At 39.6% G+C, this 20488-nt stretch overlaps 2 protein-coding genes across 2 annotated transcripts in view; both read right to left on the bottom strand.

Annotated features, from left to right (window-relative positions):
* LOC122986521 (NACHT, LRR and PYD domains-containing protein 3-like) overlaps positions 1-20488 on the bottom strand; it is a 69520-nt gene that overhangs the window by 42626 nt on the left and 6406 nt on the right. The gene's annotated exons all lie outside the window — the stretch shown is intronic.
* On the bottom strand, positions 332-18837 carry LOC122986914 (NLR family CARD domain-containing protein 3-like). Its single transcript, XM_044358426.1, has 8 exons — positions 18766-18837; positions 15710-16004; positions 12486-14283; positions 12195-12368; positions 11590-11763; positions 4351-4524; positions 1738-1784; positions 332-1583 (listed from the first exon to the last, which is right to left on the bottom strand). Exons 2-8 carry the CDS (start codon positions 15984-15986, stop codon positions 1036-1038), a joined length of 3192 nt encoding a protein of 1063 aa, XP_044214361.1. The 5' UTR covers positions 15987-16004; positions 18766-18837; the 3' UTR covers positions 332-1035.

The following is a 20488-nucleotide window of genomic DNA, read 5'->3' as shown; positions in this document are numbered from 1 at the left end:
CATAACAGGTGATACTGCAGATACATTTATTTCTGCCTGAGTAACATAAACATACAAATGATCAACTTTACTTGGTACAACACAAAAACAGGAAATAAGAAACATTTCAAACAGATTGATGATCCTGTAAATGAGCTTTTTATTGTGGATATTTAGTAAGGCACTAAACTGTCAGCTGTTTGTCCTCTAATATTCTGTTCACATACAGCCAGAGCTGCAACAATTAGTCCATTCATTGATTATCCGTCAACACTAAATTAACACTTAATCATCATTTCAGTCATTTTGAAGCAAACATTTTCTGCTTTTAGCTTCTCAGGTGTGAAGATTGAATGCTTTTCTTTGTCTTACATGATAATAAACAGAATACTTGACTGTTCTGGACTTTAGTTCAGACAAAATGAGACATTTAAAGACGTCGCCTTTGACTCTGTGAAATTACAACTAGCATTTTACACAATTTACACAATTTCCTGACATTTTATAGACAAAACCATGAATTGATGAATCTATGAATCATAATGTTTATTTGCAGCTCTACATGCACATCCAGTAGAGACACATAAAAACATGTCGCTTTCTGAATTGACTATATGATTAAAAAAACAACTAATTGAACAACAAATAAGAGTAAAAACAACAAAGAGCCTCTATAGGCCAGCGGATACTTACTGTCAATATGTGTGTTATAGTTAGTCGGCAAAACTCTTCCAACATTTTTAAAAACCTTGGTCACAACTTGACGTTTCAGTAAACTTTCAGCCGCTGGTGGTTTTCTCTCTGAGAGCTTCTGAGTTTCACTGAGACTCATAAGGATCAAAGCCACGACCTCCGAACCTCCAAACAGTCCTCTAACAGACTGAGCTATCTGCTCTGAGAACATCAGCTTCTTTTTTACAGCTTTTTAAATGTCAAACAAACTGTCAGTCATGTGGAAACCATGTTGGTTTAGAAACTGCATTTACAAGCAGTGAGAGATCAGGTTGGTACTAAATAACATGAGAAAGTTTCTCTAACAGGAGGAGACTCATCCTCCTACAGAGAACACAGAGACACTGAACCAGACCAGACCATAAACCCAGCATACAGAGGCTGAGTGAATGTGGTGTTGAGGGTGTGGAGGTGGATCAGTGTGTCAGAGGAGACTCTGTAGAAGGACAGAGTGCCAGCAGGACAGTCCACATACACTCCTACTCTGTTAGAGGAGGAGGAGGAGGAGGAGGAGGAGGAGGAGGAAGAGGAGATGGATGTTTCTATGTTATTGTGACAGACAGAGTAACCACCATCAGAGCAGATCAGACTCCAGGACTGACCATTCCTTCCAAACCAACAGTCATTACTGTTTCCTTTCTTTCTGATTCTTCTGTAACTCACTGATATATAAACCAGTCCTCTCCACTCGACCTCCCAGTAACAGCGACCAGTCAGATCATTTCTACACAGCAGCTGAGACCAGACATCAAATCTGTCTGGATGATCAGGATATGACTGATCCTCCCACACACGTGTCACCTTCCTGTTGTTGTCAGACAGTTTGAGTTTTCTGTTTGCTGTGTTTGGATCCAGTGTGAGTTGACAGAAATCTGATGGAGAGAACGAGACACAATACAGCTGCAGTTATTGATCGATCACCTGATTGATGATGACATCATCTTCATCCTCAGTAGGATGTGAATGAGTGATGTCACCGTTTGAAGTTTGCTTTGTTTTCATGAATGAAATGAAAAACACACTTACGCCTCCAAGGACCTGGTGTCAAGAATTGGACTCCAGCAGGCTGCAGGCTGAAAGGAGGAGGGGGGTCAGAGCAGCACGTTCTCTTTCAGCATGCAAACATGGACGTTACATCGCTCTAGTCTACTGTTTGATTATTCTGTTCAAATGTGGGGTTGGGCTTTGATAGACTTGGATCCAATCTGAATCCAGTATCCCAATCCTTCTGAAACCCTGACTGAATCTAATCAGGTTGAACTTTCAACATTTACAGGAAACTTCAGATAGAAATAACAAAAAGTCAAAGATTGAGTTGAGATGTGTGATCAGCTCTGACAGAGAAAATGTTTCCAGCTCTTCCTCCTCTATCAGACATTGTCTCTCCATACACTCAAAAACATCATTCATGCCATCATTTATTATTAAGAACCCCAACTATCACTTTCATTACATGAATGCTTCAGTTGTTGCTCAAATTTCAGTTTGTAAAACTGCATTTTTAGACACTTTGAACATCACAGTTTGACCAGCACTGGGACGCAGCTCATTGTTCATGTTTTATCCAGCAGGATAGTGAACGTGCAGAGGCAGAGTCAGGGATTGCACAGACAACAACGGGCATCTATGCGATTCGAGTGGAGGCTGCCGGTCCTGAAGATGAGATGTATGCAGATGTTGGTGTTGTACTTGAAGGTGTGGAAGTTCTGCAAAACCTACAAATTATCACCTTTGCAAGTCTGATGGTTTTTGTTTCATTGATGTGCTGAACTTGCCGTACCCTGAGGACCTCAAGTGCATGATTGAAGGGTTTAAGAAAATCCTGATGGACCTGGACCTGGACTTCACCAAAAATTCAAGTATTGAAGATTAAATTCAGTGACTGCATTTTGCACTAATAGATTATTATTTCCCTCTGGGAAAAACATGCAAACAAGTGGTTGATTTCTGTAAGTTTTGCCACTTACCAGAGTGAACTTGAATATTCTGTTTATATTCCTTTACTCAAGAAACATGTGAAAGTGGTAGAATTGTTCACACAATTGTTCAGCACAGTTTGTAAGAGAGTTTCTTGTTGCTACAGAAAGGTCTGTTTATAATATACAGTATATTCTTGGTCATGCAACAAGCAGCAAAGTGTTTAAGGCCGACTGGCCTCACCTGAGCCTTCACAATGTTTTTGATTCTAATTTCAAGATTAGATTCTAGGAATTGTTATGCTTCTGAAATTACTAATCATAGTTCAGGGTTACCTTAAATTAGCCTTTAACTGTTTGCCTGTCTTTATAGGCATTTGTCTAAGTGGTCAACTGTGCCAAAATAAGTAAATATTTGAAAAGGGAGCACTTTCTTTAACCTCGTGCATGTAAGAACGGTATTTTCTTTTGTTTTTCCATTTTGTTTTGTTTTTTTAAATAGATTTTTACTATATTTGTTGTTCACATGTTTTGGTTGCTCTTTTTGTGGGTGTGTGCTGTATGTCAGTGTGTTATGTTGTTGAATGGAAATGGTGTAGTGTGATGTTGTTGTATGGCGACGTTTTGCTGCCTTTGACTTTCTGCAACACCCAAACTGGCCACATGCTCCAAATAGATATTAAATTAATCAAATGTGAAGGTAATCTGACTGTTTTATGTTTTGTTTTTAATGTATTTTAGTTATTGTTTAAGGTGGGGGGGGGGTTAGCAGCCATATATTCCTCCGTTCCCCATTGCTTCTATTCATCTGTTTAGCGTCGTCAGGTTAGGCTAACCTATTGTTGCTAACTCTGGAGCTAACCCCCATGCTGCAGCATTTATTAACTGACTGACACACTTTAGTCTGTACTGTAAAAAAGATGAGAGAAGGAGAGAGAGACAGCAGCAGTGGTCGAGCGAGCTAGAGAGTGAATGAAGACAGAGAGGGAGCGCTGGTAGCGAGAGTGCCGGTGAATCAGTTCAATAAAACATTATTTTCTGATTGTTTCACAGTTGTTATGTTCCGGAGGACAAATAGACACGCCCACACCTCCACGCCACCCTGCGGCTGAACGCCGCAACACCTGATTGGGTCTGAATACGACCTTACTGTTCAACTTTTACTCTGCTCTGCTCACATTCACCGTCACTTTTCTGGCGATCGCTCTCTCGCTTAAACACTCGCTCACGTACTGCCCTTTTCTTTAAAAGGAGCTACGCAACCTGCAGTTTCCATGGCAACGGCACAGACGTTGACTCGCGTTTCGAAACAGCGCTGCTCAGAGGCTCCCAAACGCTATTGATTTCCGAATGAATGGATATTTGGCGTTATTTTTGGCATTTACTGTTATAGCAGAAACACTGTTCATAGTTTTCAAAACGATACATTTAAAATACATTGGGTTTATTCATTTAAAGTGCATTAATTTGATGCATTTTAAGTTTATTGGGGATATTGCATAAACCTGGTTATTATTTCTTTTACACACATTGGATTTATTAATAAGAATAAATAACCTCTCATTCCTGCTTGTTTAATTCATGTTTTAATTATAAAAATGCTTCATGTTAAGTTTATTAGTTTGTATATGTCAAAACTATGCAATTCCAATGGATGGAAATTTTATATGCAATTGAAATACATAAGTCTTACATATTAGGCCTAAATATTTTTTGAGTGTACCTGAGAGTCTCCAGTCTCCAGTGTGGATCCTTCAGTCCAGCAGACAGCAGCTTCTCTCCTGAGGCTCCCGGATGATTGTAGCTCAACTCCAGCTCTCTCAGATGGGAGGGGTTGGAGCTCAGAGCTGAGGCCAGAGAAGCACAGCCTTCCTCTGTGATCAGACATCCTGACAGGCTGCAAACACACAAAACAACACACGTCAGACAGTCTGAGAGTCCTGCTGTGTGCAGTCAGATACAAAAACAAACTGTCTCCACACTAACTAACTAACTAAGAGATGAACTGAATCAGGGAGCTCCAGAAAGTTGAGCATCCAGCCAGATGGGAAAAGTCAGCAGCTGAGGGATGATTCAGCAGCATGTTTTTAGATGTGAACCCCCTAAGGGGGTCTGGGGTCATGACCCCCCAGGAAGAAAATGTTTTCAGCTTTAAAATGTGGATTTACAGTCGATGTTAGCAGGAGGATAAAGAGAAAAACTCACCCTAGAATTAATGTAATCTGACTGTTACAGAAGTAATGTAAGAGGGACATCAGTTCACTGCACACAGCCAAGAGAGCAGAGCCGCGTCCAAAAGTGGATTAAAGTGCATTAATCCACTAAACAATAAAGTTCATCACACAAAACTCAATGTTTCTCAGGTTGTGCTGAACAAAACTCAGGAGACTCAGCAGCACAAATATTCCTGTTCTCTGTTTAGAGTCTTCAGGTTAGGCTAACCCACTGATGCTAACAATTGATGCTAACCTACTGATGCTAACAATTGATGCTAACCCACTGATGCTGACCCATTAATGCTAACACACTGATGCTAACAATTGATGCTAACAAGTGATGCTAACCCACTGATGCTGACCCATTAATGCTAACACACTAATGCTAACATACTGATGTCAACCCACTGATGCTAAAAATTGATGCTAATCCACTGATGCTAACACACTGATGCTAAAATTGATGCTAACAACTGATGCTAACACACTGATGCTAACAATTGATGCTAACATACTGATGTTAACCCACTGATGCTGACCCATTAATGCTAACACACTGATGCTAACAAGTGATGTTAACCCACTGATGCTAAAAATTGATGCTAATCCACTGATGCTACCTATTGATGCTAACAACTGATGTTAAAATTGATGCTAATCCACTGATGCTAACACACTAATGCTAACAATTGATGCTAACATACTGATGTTAACCCACTGATGCTAAAAATTGATGCAAACAACTGATGCTAACCCACTGATGCTGACCCATTAATGCTAACACACTAATGCTAACATACTGATGTTAATCAACTGATGCCAAAAATTGATGCTAATCCACTGATGCTAACAACTGATGCTAACCCACTGATGCTAAAAATTGATGCAAACAACTGATGCTGACCTATTGATGCTAACACACTGATGCTAACCCACTTATGCTAACAATTGATACTAACAACTGATGCTAACCCACTGATGCTAATGTTTGTCTTATTGATTCATTGGCTTTATTTCTTCGCCCACTGTAGTGAGTGAATCTGTCTGTAGTGAAACCGGGCCTAACCTGTTCTGCCTCCGCAGGCTGCACTTCACTCAGCTGCCCGACAGACCTGCTGCTTCTTCCCACTTTAAACTGAATAGCAAACCGGGGCTTGGTGCTCTGGTTGGATCCAAATGGAGAGCCGGGGCTAACGTTAGCTGGGAGGCTAGCTGAGGCTAACTGACTGTGCTTCCCTCCGGTCATGCTGCGGCTAACGCTCCGCTAGCCTCCCAGCTAGCCCCGGCTCTCCGTTTGGATCCAGTGAAGTGGAGCCTGCGGAGGAAACACCGGGACCGTCAGGATGTAATAGTCCATAGAGGAGCTGCGGTGTTCGGCTGCACAGATAGGAAACCCCTCGGCTGACAGGATGTACCACTCTGTTTGAAAAAAACCTTTTTCTTCTTCTTTGTGGTTTATAACAGCGGTTGGCAACCAGCGTATTAGGTGCATTACCGCCACCTTCTGCTTCAGACTGTGGACCAAAGATTAAATCCTACACATTAATCCTGTCTGTCTAATAAACTCAAAGAAAAGTGCTGCTGCACCCACTTGGCAGGTTCATTAAAGTTTTAATGCTGAGCTCCTGAACTCCAGTCTTCCTGAGTTCTTCCTTCATAATTTGTCTTTATTGATCATTAATACAATCTATGATTGCAGGTGTAATAGTCTCCTCAGCCAGCTGGAATAAAATATGTGCACATATCTGCATCGGCAAAAATGAGTCAAAAAGTAATCGTGTTAAATAATCATGATCTCAATATTGACCAAAATAATCGTGAGTATGATTTTTGCCATAATTGAGCAGCTCTAGTTCTTATATTAACATAGTGTGCTTGAATCTCAATTTTTCATTTCTTCATATATTTATTATAAAAACATCTTTCAAACTAAACAAATCCTAATTTGATAATAAAATATGAATATATTATATAATGAATATGAATATATTTCACTCTAATAGGTTCTTCAAGGTCACCTGTGTAAAAGTTGTTTCTGTGTTTGTTTTATTTTATTTCATCTTCTGTTGAGAATTTCAATGAGTTCCTTTAAAATAAGCTGTTGGAATATCCAAGGTCGTTACTCCTCAGTCTTTGGTCTGAAGAGTAAAACCTATCAATAATAATGACATCATAATCCTATCAGAAACATGGTGTAGAGGTGATGTACCCACACACTGCCCTCCCAGCTACAGAGAGATTATTGCCCCTTCCCACAAATGATTTACTGTTAGTCCAGCAGAGACTCAGGACGACTCATTATATGCTACAAGTCACATTTACACAATTCACTACAAATTCTCAACATCAGAAAATAAAAAGAGATCTTCTCCCTACACAGAAGGATATATATCTATGTGCTGTGAGTCCCCTTACTTCTCTGATGACATGTTTCCCTGCCTTGAGTCACAGATATGTCATTACCAGGGGCAGCAAATATAATAATCTGTGGTGATTTTAACGCCCGGACTGGTGCACAACCTGAAGTCACCAGTAGTCAAGGAGACAGTTTGATCATCCCAGTCTCCCCAGTCCTCCACAGACTGGTCCCAGCAGGTAGAACCACAGTGAACACACATCAGTCCATCATGTAGACCAGGTCTGCACATTATTTGATATGAAACCAGTCAGACTGAAGTCTGTTGTGGGGAGACTGGGGTAACCTGTTTTACATTTACGTGACTTTCAACTGGCAGCTAAACGTAAATTTGTTGAGCGCTAGGCTAACATTAGCTTAGCTGGCTGGCTACCATCTGTAGCAAACCGTTATCTATCTGTCCATCATTTATGTTAACTGGTTTTCACTGATTGAACCTTCAACAACAATAATATGAATCTTATTGTTGTTATTCCATCGTGTGGATGTTTGATCTAAACTCAGAACTATGAGCTAAAGTTGAGCGATGCTGTGTTTACATATTCCACGCTGGTCTGTTTCACGCACACGCACGCTGGAAACAATCCCATTGGCTCGTGAGTGTGACAATCTGCAACAACATCATCTGGTTGATGCAACTCTCACTGTTTTATTGACACAATCAGAGTCCACAGAGAATGAATGGAGAGTTATCGCTCTCTCTCTCAGCTAAATAAATATTCATAATGTTTTATAACAATAATCAGAATACATTATAAAGCATTTTATTAAGATTTATAAGGTCAAGAATCATATCAATCATTTTATAAAGCATTATAATCACTTATCACTCACCAAGTTTTTTAATGAGTCACTTTTGTTGATCAAACGTTTACATTAAAGTAAAATATAAATAGAAATAGTTTCAGGTTTTATCTATAATTTGAGTGTTTAGTGAGTTTTTTGGGGAAACATTAGTGAAATGTAAATGTTCATCATTCAATTGTTCATTGTCTGTTATGACTCGTTAAACTAATTAATTCATTTTAACGTTTTGTGTTCTTATAAAGATTTTAATGATATTTTTTCACTTTTCTTGAAGCAAACAATGAGCACTTATAGTGACTTATAAGCAGCTTGTAATGTATTATATCTGTCTATTCCTCAGGAATTACATTACTTCACTTAAAGCACCCAATGACCAGTTAGAGTCACTTATAACCACATTTTAATGCATTATAACAGTGATTATTGATGCATTATAAAATGATTGTAATGTATTACAACTATGAGAATTATAATACACTATGATCCTTGTAAAACATGTCAGTGAGTGACCAGCAGTTATGAAGTATTATGATTCTTGACCTTATAAGTCATTATAAAATGCTTTATAATGTGTTATGATTATTGTTATAAAGCATTATGAATATTTATGAGTGTTTATAACTATAATTATACAGTGTTATAAGCAGATCAGATTATAACACATTATAAGTATGTTTATAATGCATTATAGACATGGGCTTCATAGAAAGTGTTACCATAAACATTTCTCAACTAAATTGTCTCTTTTCCTTTTTTTGTACATGTACATTTCAAATTAATGCACATATCAGGCCTTTTACATGTTATAGTACATACACATTAGCTTTTAAGTCCATTTCAAATAAGCACAAACTGCCTTACGTGCTTTCCCAGCGCTACAACAGCAGCTTAGCATGTAGCACTTAGCCTAGCTTCCAGGCTGCAATTAAGCCTACAGTGGTTAGCGGCTAAAAAGCTGCATCAGCTGTATTCTCATCACATCACACAAACATTATATCCTGACTGGCTTTTTGCTTCACCATACCTTTCAAGGTAAACTAACACACCATTCAATGATTTTGGAACAAAACCTTAATGCTAACCAGCTAACCTCGGGTGACTAACTCACCAGGATAATCCATTAATTTGGAGGGAAACGCCCGCCGGAGTCCCGAAGATTCTTTTTCCACAGCCGCTCTGCAGCTTAGCAGTTTTCTCTCTCTGGCAACACGCCACCTCCACTCGGTTTCGACTTATTTAAATCTGATATTAAAACGCCTTATTTTACTCTTTCCAAACTAACTCATTTTAGCCAAACACCCGTCTGAGGAGCTGCGCTGCAGTAACTGAAGAGAGACTAGAATCTTCTCTGTGCGCAGCAGCTACCGCTAGCAGCTACCGCTAGCAGCTACCGCTAGCAGCTACCGCTAGCAGCTACCGCTAGCAGCTACCGCTAGCAGCTACCGCTAGCAGCTACCGCTAGCAGCTACCGCTAGCAGCTACCGCTAGCAGCTACCGCTAGCAGCTACCGCTAGCAGCTACCGCTAGCAGCTACCGCTAGCCTGCCTGTGAGGCGTTTAGGGAACATCAGTAAATTGTAGCATCTACCGATAGCCTTAGTGTGAGGCGTTTAGCGAACATTGTTAAATTATAGCATTTACCACTAACCTGCGCGCAAGGCGTTTAGGGAACATCTGCAAGTTGTAGCGTCTACTGATAGTCTGCATCAAGAGACAGTCCACTGAAATCATATTTTTCTCTTTTAAATCATTTAGCAGTGACTTTTACAGTGGTTTACTTTCAGTATCAGGTTTAGTTTTAATTCCAATCAGTTTCCACTATATATTAACACTGTTTACTACAAAGAACAATATAGTCTTATGACTTGAAAGTTCACTAACATTGTTCAAATGGTCTGGAAAGGATGCAAAAACTGAATCACATATTCCTTCACACACACAATTTGTCCAGTTCTGTCAAAATCATCTGCCTTGAAATGACAGCTAAAGAGAACTGTAGTGCCATTTGGCTCAAAATCCTTCCATCTGACAGCTATGGCCAAGCAAAGGCTGGGCGATGTAACCAAAATCTCATATCCCAATATACGTAATTTCATATTCTGATAATGATAGCTATCCCGATGTAACATATTTTAATTCAGTGAATAAATAGTTGGTCCGTTGTGTGTGTGTGTGCAGCGCAGCAGAGGAGAGACAGACAGCGGTGGAGAGTTGATGACAACTAAACTTGTTACATTACTGTAAGTGCAATAAAAGCTTTGTGAGTAAAAAGCCAAGAAGTGTAATTTATCAATGTAATCCGTACAAAAGATGAATGTGATTTGAATCACAACGAAATAGAGCATAATATGAAGAGATTACATCATCACATGATATAGATCGTCATATCACACAGCCCTAGCCCAAACTTTCTTTAGTCCGGGATTTCTGGGGAACCTTTGACAAAAACAAGGCCATCTCAAGATGACTGAATTATGCAGCCAGTGCATTGCTAGTAGCATAAATATGACTTACTAGATCTAGCTAATTTAAGCTAATGTTAGCTAATGTGTATAATCTCATGAGCACAAACACACTCAAATTCTGATAGTGAAACAAGTCATTTCATTGTGATACTCAAAACAATTTATCCACTGTTGCAACATTAGGTTATGGCCAGTATGTACTGCATGTGAGTAGTTTAGGGAACATCGGTAAATTGATGCCTTTTTAAAGACATCAGAGTGTTATTTAAGGTGTAAAAAAGTAATACAACACAAATGCTGTGTTTTTGTGTCAGAAACATTGAAAAAGTTACTTCTTCTTTAATTTATTTGTTGATGTATTGTCTCAAAATATAAAAAGTGACATTTAACTTGTTGAGTGGTGTGAAGACATTATTATCAGGCCTCAATAATCAGGCAAGGAATGAGACTTTTAAAATGGGCAATTAGTAACTTGATTCCTGATTATGAAGTTTATTTCTCTGTAATTAGTAATTTATGGTGCCTACAATTTAAAAAAAAAGACATTTAGGAAATTTAGTACAAAATTGGACTGATCTGCTAAAATTATAAATAAATTGGTCAGAATGTAAATGGTTTAAAAATTTACTTCATTTTACTGACCTGCAGAAGTTAGACAGAAACTAGTTGGAAATTAAGCTGCAACAACTCACATACTTACCATGAAATTACCATGAAATTCAAGGTAAATGTTGGGATAATTTGTAGGCTGATTTCAAAGAAATTTTAAATAAGTTACTTGGTAATTATCACCTAATTACCATGAAGTTTTCAGAGCTGTAAAATGAAGTGTTACCAAAAACCTGTAAAATCATCTGTGGTATTAAAAAAAATCAACAACATAAATAAAAGAAAACAATATAATCTGCATGAAAAGTAATTCTCTACTGCTGAAATGTCATAAAAACTGGTTTGACAAATCATATCAGCAGAGACAATCCTGCACAGGTTTAATGTTTATCCTCTAATATCATTCAGATTTTAAATGTTCATCAGATGAACAGATTGATGAATGCTGACCTGAGAGTTTCCAGTGTACAGTGTGGACTCTCCAGTCCAGCAGACAGCAGCTTCACCCCTGCATCCTGCAGGTTGTTGTTACTGATGTCAAGCTCTCTCAGACTACAGGACTGGGAGCTGAGAACTGAGGACAGAGCTGCACAGCTTATCTCTGAGAGGTTACAGCCACTCAGCCTGGAGAGACAGTAATGAACAAAAAGATAAATAATCTTTGTTAAAATGCTGATTCTGGACTCTTGCTGATGCTGGATATAAATTCTTTTCTCAGCTCTGGTTAAAATCTTTGCTGTTCTATTCCAAACATCTTGGAGACCTGACAGTTAAATATGACAAAATCTGTGATAAACAGACATGTAATAATGTAAATCGCATGACATCAAAGCAAAGATCAGTTTCTCTATCTCAGCCAGAGTTCATATATGTGTGCTGTAAAGTATATGAAGCTGAATCAAAGAAAGATAAAGTAGAAAATTCAAACATTTTCTTTCCTGTGAAAAATAAAATCCTGGTGGAAAACTTCTGCCGATCAGAAATCCTGACATTAGAGAGGCTGAACCTTATAGTTTAGAAAAATATCTCAAAGACAAACTGTGACTTGATCTGACCTGAGATTTTCCAGTGTACAGTGTGGACTCTCCAGTCCAGCAGACAACTGTTTCATTCCTGAATCCTGCAGGTTGTTGTTACTGATATCAAGCTCTCTCAGACTAGAGGACTGGCAGCTGAGAACTGAGGACAGAGCTGCACAGCTTCTCTCTGAGAGGTTACAGTCAGTCAGCCTGGAGAGACAATAAAAAGAAAAAAAGTTAGAAATTCTTTATTTTTCTGTCCTGTTAGTGTTAACCCTAACCCACATTTATATCATGATAAATAAATCCAACTATCTGTGTACTTACAGAGCTTTGTTGGAGGCTTTGATCATTGGCAGCAGCCTCAGAAGAGCCTCTTCTGAAGCAGAGTATTTCTTCAGGCCAAACACGTCCAGATCTTTTTCTGATGACAGTAAGATGAAGACCAGAGCTGACCACTGAGCAGGAGACAGTTTATCTGTGGAGAGACTTCCTGACCTCAGGGACTGTTGGATCTCCTCCAATAGAGAATGATCCTTCAGTTCATTCAGACAGTGGAACAGACTGATGCTTTTCTCTGCAGACAGATTCTTACTGATCTTCTTCTTGATGTACTTGACTGTTTCCTGATTGGTCTGTGAGCTACTTCCTGTCTGTGTCAGCAGACCTCTTAGGAGAGTCTGATTGGTCTGCAGTGACAGACCCAGGAGGAAGCGGAGGAACAAGTCCAGGTGTCCATTTGGACTCTGTAAGGCCACGTCCACAGCACTCTGGTAGAAACGTGTTGATTTATCTTTTCTTATTTTAGACCACCAGGGTGTTTTTTTTTCTTCTGCCAGCAGATTGACTCCAGAGTTCATGAATGTCAGATGGACATGAAGAGCAGCCAGAAACTCCTGAACGCTCAGATGGATGAAGCAGAACACTGTTTCTTCAAACATCCCACAGTCTTCCTCTTTAAAGACCTGTGTGAACACTCCTGAGCACACTGAGGCTTCTCTGATATTGATGCCACACTCTGTCAGGTCTGATTCATAGAAGATCAGGTTGCCTTTCTGCAGCTGCTCAAAAGCCAGTTTCCCCAGAGACTCAATCATCTTCCTGCTCTCTGGTTTCCAGTGTGGATCTTTTTCTGCTCCTCCATCATACTTGACATTCTTCAGTTTGGACTGAAGCACTACAAGGCGGAGGTACATCTCAGTCATGGTCTTGGGCAGCTCTCCTCCCTCTCTGTTTTTCAACACATGCTCCAGAACTGTAGCAGTGATCCAGCAGAAGACTGGGATGTGGCACATGATGTGGAGGCTTCTTGATGTCTTGATGTGGGAGATGATTGTTCTGGCCTGCTTCTCATCTCTGAATCTCTTCCTGAAGTACTCCTCTTTCTGTGGATCAGTGAACCCTCTGACCTCTGTCAACATGCCGACACACTCAGGAGGGATCTGATTGGCTGCTGCAGGTCGTGTGGTTATCCAGAGGCGAGCAGAGGGAAGCAGTTTCCCCCTGATGAGGTTTGTCAGCAGCACATCCACTGAGGTGGACTCTGTAACATCAGTCAGGATCTTATTGTTATGGAAGTCCAGAGGAAGTCGACACTCATCCAGACCGTCAAAGATGAACACAACCTGGAACTCTTCAAACCTGCAGATTCCTGCTTCTTTGGTTTCAGTAAAGAAGTGATGAACAAGTTCCACCAAGCTGCACTTTTTCTCTTTCAGCACATTCAGCTCTCTGAAAGTGAATGGAAATGTGAACTGTATGTACTGGTTGGCTTTGTCTTCAGCCCAGTCCAGAGTGAACTTCTGTGTTAAGACTGTTTTCCCAATGCCAGCCACTCCCTTTGTCATCACTGTTCTGATTGGTTCATCTCTTCCAGGTGAGGGTTTAAAGATTTCGTCTTGTCTGATTGTTGTTTCTGGCCTGTCTGGTTTCCTGGATGCTGTTTCAATCTGTCTGACCTCATGTTCATCATTGACTTCTGCAGTCCCTCCCTCTGTGATGTAGAGCTCTGTGTAGATCTGATTCAGAAGGGTTTGGTTTCCTGCTTTAGCAATCCCCTCAAACACACACTGGAACCTCTTCTTCAGGCTAGACTTCAGTTTGCACTGGCACACAATAAGAATCTCTGAAGAAACAACAATTGACAGAAATGAGAAGATGTGATAGAAAATATTAATCATAAAAGTATTTTCCTATATGTTTGGTATCTGTTCAGGTCATTGGAGTTTCATGTCCTCATCTGGCATTTCACAGTATTATAGAAAGAGCATTTAATAATATTCAACAAGCAGAGGGTCTGTTTAATCAGAACTACTTGTTGAATTGTTGAACAGTGTTGAAACTCTGTCACCCCGCACGTTTCCAACATTGGAGCTTTTGTTGGATTGTTCTGAACCTAATGATCCAACATTCACTCCGACTTTACACAGTGATTGCTCAGGTTTGTGGAGGAGAGAAACTTCTCTCTCAGGCTTCCTTTTTAAAATTCATTGCACAGCTACTTCTGTCACTTTTCATGTGAGTATTCAGAGGTAACATATGCTGTTTCCACTACAGGAACTCAACGTGTATCCATTGTTACTGGTTCTGCTTGTGTTTCCACTGTTCTCCCCTCACTTTGAGGATGAGCTGCTGAACCTAAATGATATTTAATACAAGTTCAGGTTCTCTCAGAGGAAGGAATGCAACAGCTGGTTTAATGCAGGAATGAATAATTCAGGACATGAGTTTAGACAAACATTGCAGGGAAGTTAGTTTCAGTGTACAGTATACTCTGCCTACTGTCACAACTCCACACAGTTGACCAATCAGGGTGTAAAGTGGATGTGATTGTTGGTTTTGGAGCAATCCAACACAAATTGTTGGACTTTGCCCTCTAGAGGAGCTCTGACTATCCAACAAGTGCTTCAGCTGGAGCACACTGAAGCCTTAAGAACCATTCACACCTGGACTCATTGGACTCTAAGGACTGACAGGCAGATGGAATAATGACCCACATGTGGCTTAATAATGGTGAGTTCAGAAAGAACTCAAAGTGTATTTATCATGCGGCGCGTATCGCTGGGCTTTATGAATGTACTTCATGAACGTACAGAGAGGAGAGAGAAAAAGGAGAGAAACTGGAGGGAAATAATAGAAAGAACCAGAGTTCCTGCTGAGTTCTGAGTTCAGTCAGAGGCTGAACTAAACACAAACACAAAGAGGCACACTCCCAAAGACACGGTTGGTGTCTTGCTAGCTGGCTAACAGCTAATGTACAGTTGGTATTTTGGCTGTTGGGTCAAATAAACACAAATGATCCAACAGTAAAACTTGTGCTAGTAACACAAGGTGAAAATTAGCTTTGCATTGTGTCTGAACACAGCTTTAAGGTGTAAACAGCCCTGCAGAGGTTAAACACCTGTGACTTCCCACCAGTCAATCAGAAATAAAGAAGACTTTTGGATGAGCGGAGAAACACCTTGAAGAATCTAAAACAAGTCCACCGACTGTTGACTGAGCACTTCTAAATATCTTTGTAACATCACATTTATAATCTTTCCATGACTAACCCGAAGGATCTGAGATGGTGTTTGACAAACGTTCCAATAGATCCTTCTGACTGATCTTCCCCAAAACCATTCTGGTCACTTCAATAGTGTTAATACAGTAGTTCTCTAACATCTGATCCACTGTTTCAGTTCTGTTTGCTTTCTCCAGTCGACTCTTTGGGATTGCTTTGAAGCCTTCAAGGACCCCCCGCTGATACAGGTACCACTTGAATTTTTCAAAGTCTTCAGATCCCAAATCCTCCAAACACTCCAAGACAACCTCTGGAGGTGTTGCCATCTTTTGTCCTGCTAAGATCTGAAAGGTATGACAAAAATTTGTATTTGATTAACAATTAAACAGTTAATTTTCAGGATAACCAACACTGAAGTACTGATCAATATTATTATTATGTCCTGTCACAGTCCTGTCTGGTCTCATTGTGTTTTCTGGGTTTTGGTTGTCTGTTTGCTCTGTGTGTCCCTCCTGTACTCCTCCCCAGCCTGCTTTTCCCTCCACACCTGTCCTGCATCAGCCTCGTCAGCCCTGCCCTGTTCCATTTGTTCTCCCAGCCAATCGGCTCCCTTCCTGTTCTCCTGCCTAGTCACCTGTTCCCTGTTCCCTCGTTAGTTCTGTCTGTATTTAAGTCCAGTTTTCAGTTCAGTCTTTGTTGAATAGTCTGTTCATTCTGCCTGTTCCTGAGCTACAGTTGTTAAGTTTCAATAAATATCTGTGCTTCAGATCCTGTCTGCCTGCCGTCTCTTGCACTTGGGTCCACCTGCCTTCACTCCATCATGACAGAACAATTCAAACAATAATGGACCCAGCGGATCGATTGTTTTCTCAAGAACTATGTGAGATAGCTTATAACCTTTTGTGTCTTTGTAATGACTGGAAATATGCCTCCAGTAGTGAGGACAGAGAGGCAGCCTTATCATTGGCACACCGGGCAGCGTCTTCAAAGTCTTGGTTGAAGAAATTGCTACCTGGGTGGGCAGAGGACTTTATTAACACTCATGAATCCCAGCCTGCACCTCAGTCAGCTAAGCACCAGCATGCTAGCTACCAGCATGCTAGCCTTCACCATGCATCTCAGCCTGCACTCCAGTAGGCCTTTTCCATATACATGTGCTGGCTTGGTTTGACTCGGTGCATCAGCCCAGTGCTGCTGGGATTTGCGTCTTCATTACAACAGGGCTACCTGCTTGAAGGTGTCTTAAAAGACCACTTTACTGATTTTCAACCATATCTCCATCTATCTGAATTAGGGATGTAGTGTGAAAAACAGTTGTTTTTAATGTTCTGTGTCTCTGAGATGCAGCTTCAAAATCTGTTGTTCTTCCAGGAACCAGTGACGTCATTGGTTCTTGAAGAACTACAGCATGTTTTCTGTAGGACAATAACAACTGCCACAAATGGTTTCATAACATCTGTGTGGGTTGAGAGGAGGAGCTGGACCATGATTATTTAATGTCTTATTGGTGTCTCGATGGTTAATCTTTTTTCTTGTCTCATTAAAAATATATTATGTGAATAAATCTTTTCCTACCATTTGTCTTTGATCTAAAATATTTAATTTTAAATAATGAACTCTTCTGTTTATAGTTGTGCTATGAATACTCTGCTTGGTGTGAATTACTTGTAAGATATATGTACATACAGTATATATGTGTGTGTATAATTGCTGAATTTAATGCATCAGATGGTATTTTGTAAGTGTTGGAACTTAGAAGAGAGTTTAACAAACATCCAGCAGGTGGTGGTAACGCAGCAAAGTGGAAATTAAGGAGCCTTAACTGCATTATTTGGAGTTGTTGAAGCTTGTTATGTTATTGTGAAGGACAGATGTTTTGTTATAATTGATGTAGACTTTGTAGACTCAGGAACAACCTGAAAGTCCTGTAAAATCAGCAGCGCGTAGTGTTTACAGCGTGAAGAGAGAGCTGCTAAAAGACCAGTGATGGCGTCTTTTATCTGACTCTGGTAAAGACAAATCTAAAGTAAATGATTAAAATGATATATGGTCAGAAAGGTAAGAAGTTCTACTTTTACACCATCAAACTAGTTGGAAACATCACATGATCATTTATAACAGTAGTTAAAGCGAGGGCGTAGGTTTGGTTTAACTCTGGTAGGGACATTTGATGTTGGACGGTGTAAATAATTGTGTGTGTGTACTTGCTCTCTATCACTCTTTTCTCTTTCATAGAAACATGTTCACACACACATAAAGAGCCTGACTCTGCTAAATGTTTACTTTACTCAATATGCATTTACTGACTGACCTGAAACTGGACTGTATCATGATGTTTTCTCTGATCTTTACATTTTATTTTATTGATTGACAACTTCACTATAAATCTGAGACCAAAACTAACATTTAAAATGAACATATCATAGACTGTCACAATAAATGTGTAGAAACGTGTAGGTAATGTGCTGCTCTGTAACTCGCTGCTGTAGGTTTTCAAACCTCACCTGAGATTCTGTCCTTCTTTCATTCCTTCTTTTAATTAAACAACATGTCTGAGCAACAATCACAAATTAGCAAACAACACCTAACGCCTGAAATTAAATATAATATCAAATGATCTTAGTTTTGTCCAGTAAAGTCGTTTCGATTCTGTGATGTTTGGAACATTTAAACTATAAACACTAACTGCTTCAGATTCTCCACCTCACTGACTCCACTAATGCTGCTGCTGCTGCTGTTAGTCAACAATGTGTACAGCTTGAAGTTGAGGGTTGCCAGATCATCAGGTCCAGTATCCTCCATATCCTGCTCTTTCACTCTTTATCATAATATCACTCTTGTTGCAGAAAACACACAAACCTGTCAACTCTGCAGAGATCTTACTGTTAATATTACATCCAGTTAAAACAGCTGGATTGTTAGAGATCAGTAAAAATATTGGTTGGGACAATCCAGCAACACCTTCCTCACCCAAATCTACACCCATGAGTTAAAGCAACATCTTAATACAAAGTTGTGTGAAAGGTGTGGAGCTCAGGACAGTGAGGTTAATCTCCTGGTGGAAGCACCATCCAGTTGTTTATTGATAGATTGGAGCACACTGACCTGTATGTCGGTGGTGTTCAGGTCCTCGGTGTCGGTGGATGAGTCCGGTGGTCTAGTTGTCCGGGTTCTTGTATTCCTCCTCCATTACACACCTGTTATTTATTTATTGATGTTGTCCTCCTGAACTTCCTCTGCCTGAGTAAAACCAATAAAAAGATGATAAAGAAGTGAACGTTTGTCTGTAACTGCTTCTCTAAATCCGTCTGTCTGAACTCTGTGACTCTTCGGCTCCGTTCACCTCAACGTCCTCTTTTCCCACAGTGCAGAGAAACCTCCTGACCTTTGACCTTTCTGTAAACTGTCTGCTGCCTTCATGGACTGAAGACTGTTGTAAGAGCCAAATGTCATCATAATGTTCTGTATTATTGCTGTAAATGAATGATTCTATATTCAGATCATTGTTGACTAATTGTGAATTGTTTGCTGTTAGTTGCTGATGTTTCCAGTATACTGTGGGTGTTACTGGGTCATTACTGGTAAAGTCGCCTCCTAGCGTTAGAATCTACACTGCAAAAACTCCCCTACTGGAAACGCTACTAAATATTCTGTGAACTAGTGAAATTTGATCATTTCAAGCAAGAAAATCTGCCAAAAATGACTTAAGAAGTTTTCTTGAAACGAGCATAAAAATGTAGTTGCTATCAAACATGATCTAACCTTAAAACTAGTTTTAAAATCAGATTTAAGCCTGTTTGGCTTCATATTAGAAATGAACTGTCAGAAATTCAAGTTAAAGATGCTTGAAACCAGATTATTTGTCTGTAAAGTTGCCTCAGTTTATGAGTTTATGAGTTGTGGCGTCTTAAACACTTTGAATCCACTTTTCAGACTTGTTTCTTGTCAGCTGGAGCTGAAAATAGACTGAATACCTTACTAAGACAAATGAAGAGCAGTTACCTTGAAACAAGTCTAATAACCTGCAGTGCAGATGCTGCCTGACAGGAGTATTTGTCTTTGAGGAGAAACAATAAGGTTTAATCATCCTAAAATAAGATATTAGAACTTTCTTGAATTTCCTTTTTTGCAGTGCAGAAGTCAGATGTAAAAAGCTGATGAGTCAGCAGTTAGTGAAGGAAGCAGGTCGTCCTGCTGTTAGTTTGGCTCCATGCAGCTTTTTGACCCTTAATTTGGACCTTTTGGAATATTTGGATTCCAGTGAGGAAGAAAAACTGATATTAGAGGAGAAATGACTCTATTATTGTATTAATACTTTGATGATCATTAATCCACACTGTAAAAAGCCCTTCAGTGGCAATGTCCATATAACTTAATTATAAAATGTATATATATATATATTTTTACAATACATTGATTTTGTCTTCTTTTACTGTCTACTTGAGTCACAGAAAAGTAAAAAGTGTGGTTGTTTTAGTAACTTATAATTTTCTATCATAAATTTGATTTCCTGGTACTTTACAACAAACTGATTTCACAAAACTTAGTTTAAGGATTTTCTGAATGAGTAAATCCCGACCCGCCCAATTGGAACCAGTCTGAACTTGTTCTCCCACAAGGCTGCAAGAGTACCTGCCTGGCTTTTTCATCGACAAACTACACAACTCGTAAGAAATCATTTTCTATGTAATGCTTAAGTGTGTGTTTTCCTCCTTGCGATGCCATAAGGTGTTTCAAAATGCGCACGAAGCTCAAACAGTTAACGTACCGTCAAAATGCCGATTTTTAGTCAAATATGGCTTCTACATGTTGGGTTTTACAACAAATG

This window comes from Thunnus albacares, chromosome 1, assembly GCF_914725855.1.
Source record: "Thunnus albacares chromosome 1, fThuAlb1.1, whole genome shotgun sequence".
Classification (NCBI taxonomy): Eukaryota; Metazoa; Chordata; class Actinopteri; order Scombriformes; family Scombridae; genus Thunnus; species Thunnus albacares.
This window is presented reverse-complemented; position numbering and strand designations above follow the sequence as displayed.

Coding starts and splice junctions, on each gene's coding strand:
- LOC122986914 (XM_044358426.1), bottom strand. CDS start 15,986: ATGGCAACACCTCCAGAGGTTGTCTTGGAGTGTTTGGAGGATTTGGGA. Junction 14,284..15,709: donor CACCATCTCAGATCCTTCGG/GTTAGTCATGGA, acceptor TTGTTTCTTCAG/AGATTCTTATTGTGTGCCAG. Junction 11,764..12,194: donor TGTACACTGGAAAATCTCAG/GTCAGATCAAGT, acceptor CTGTCTCTCCAG/GCTGAGTGGCTGTAACCTCT.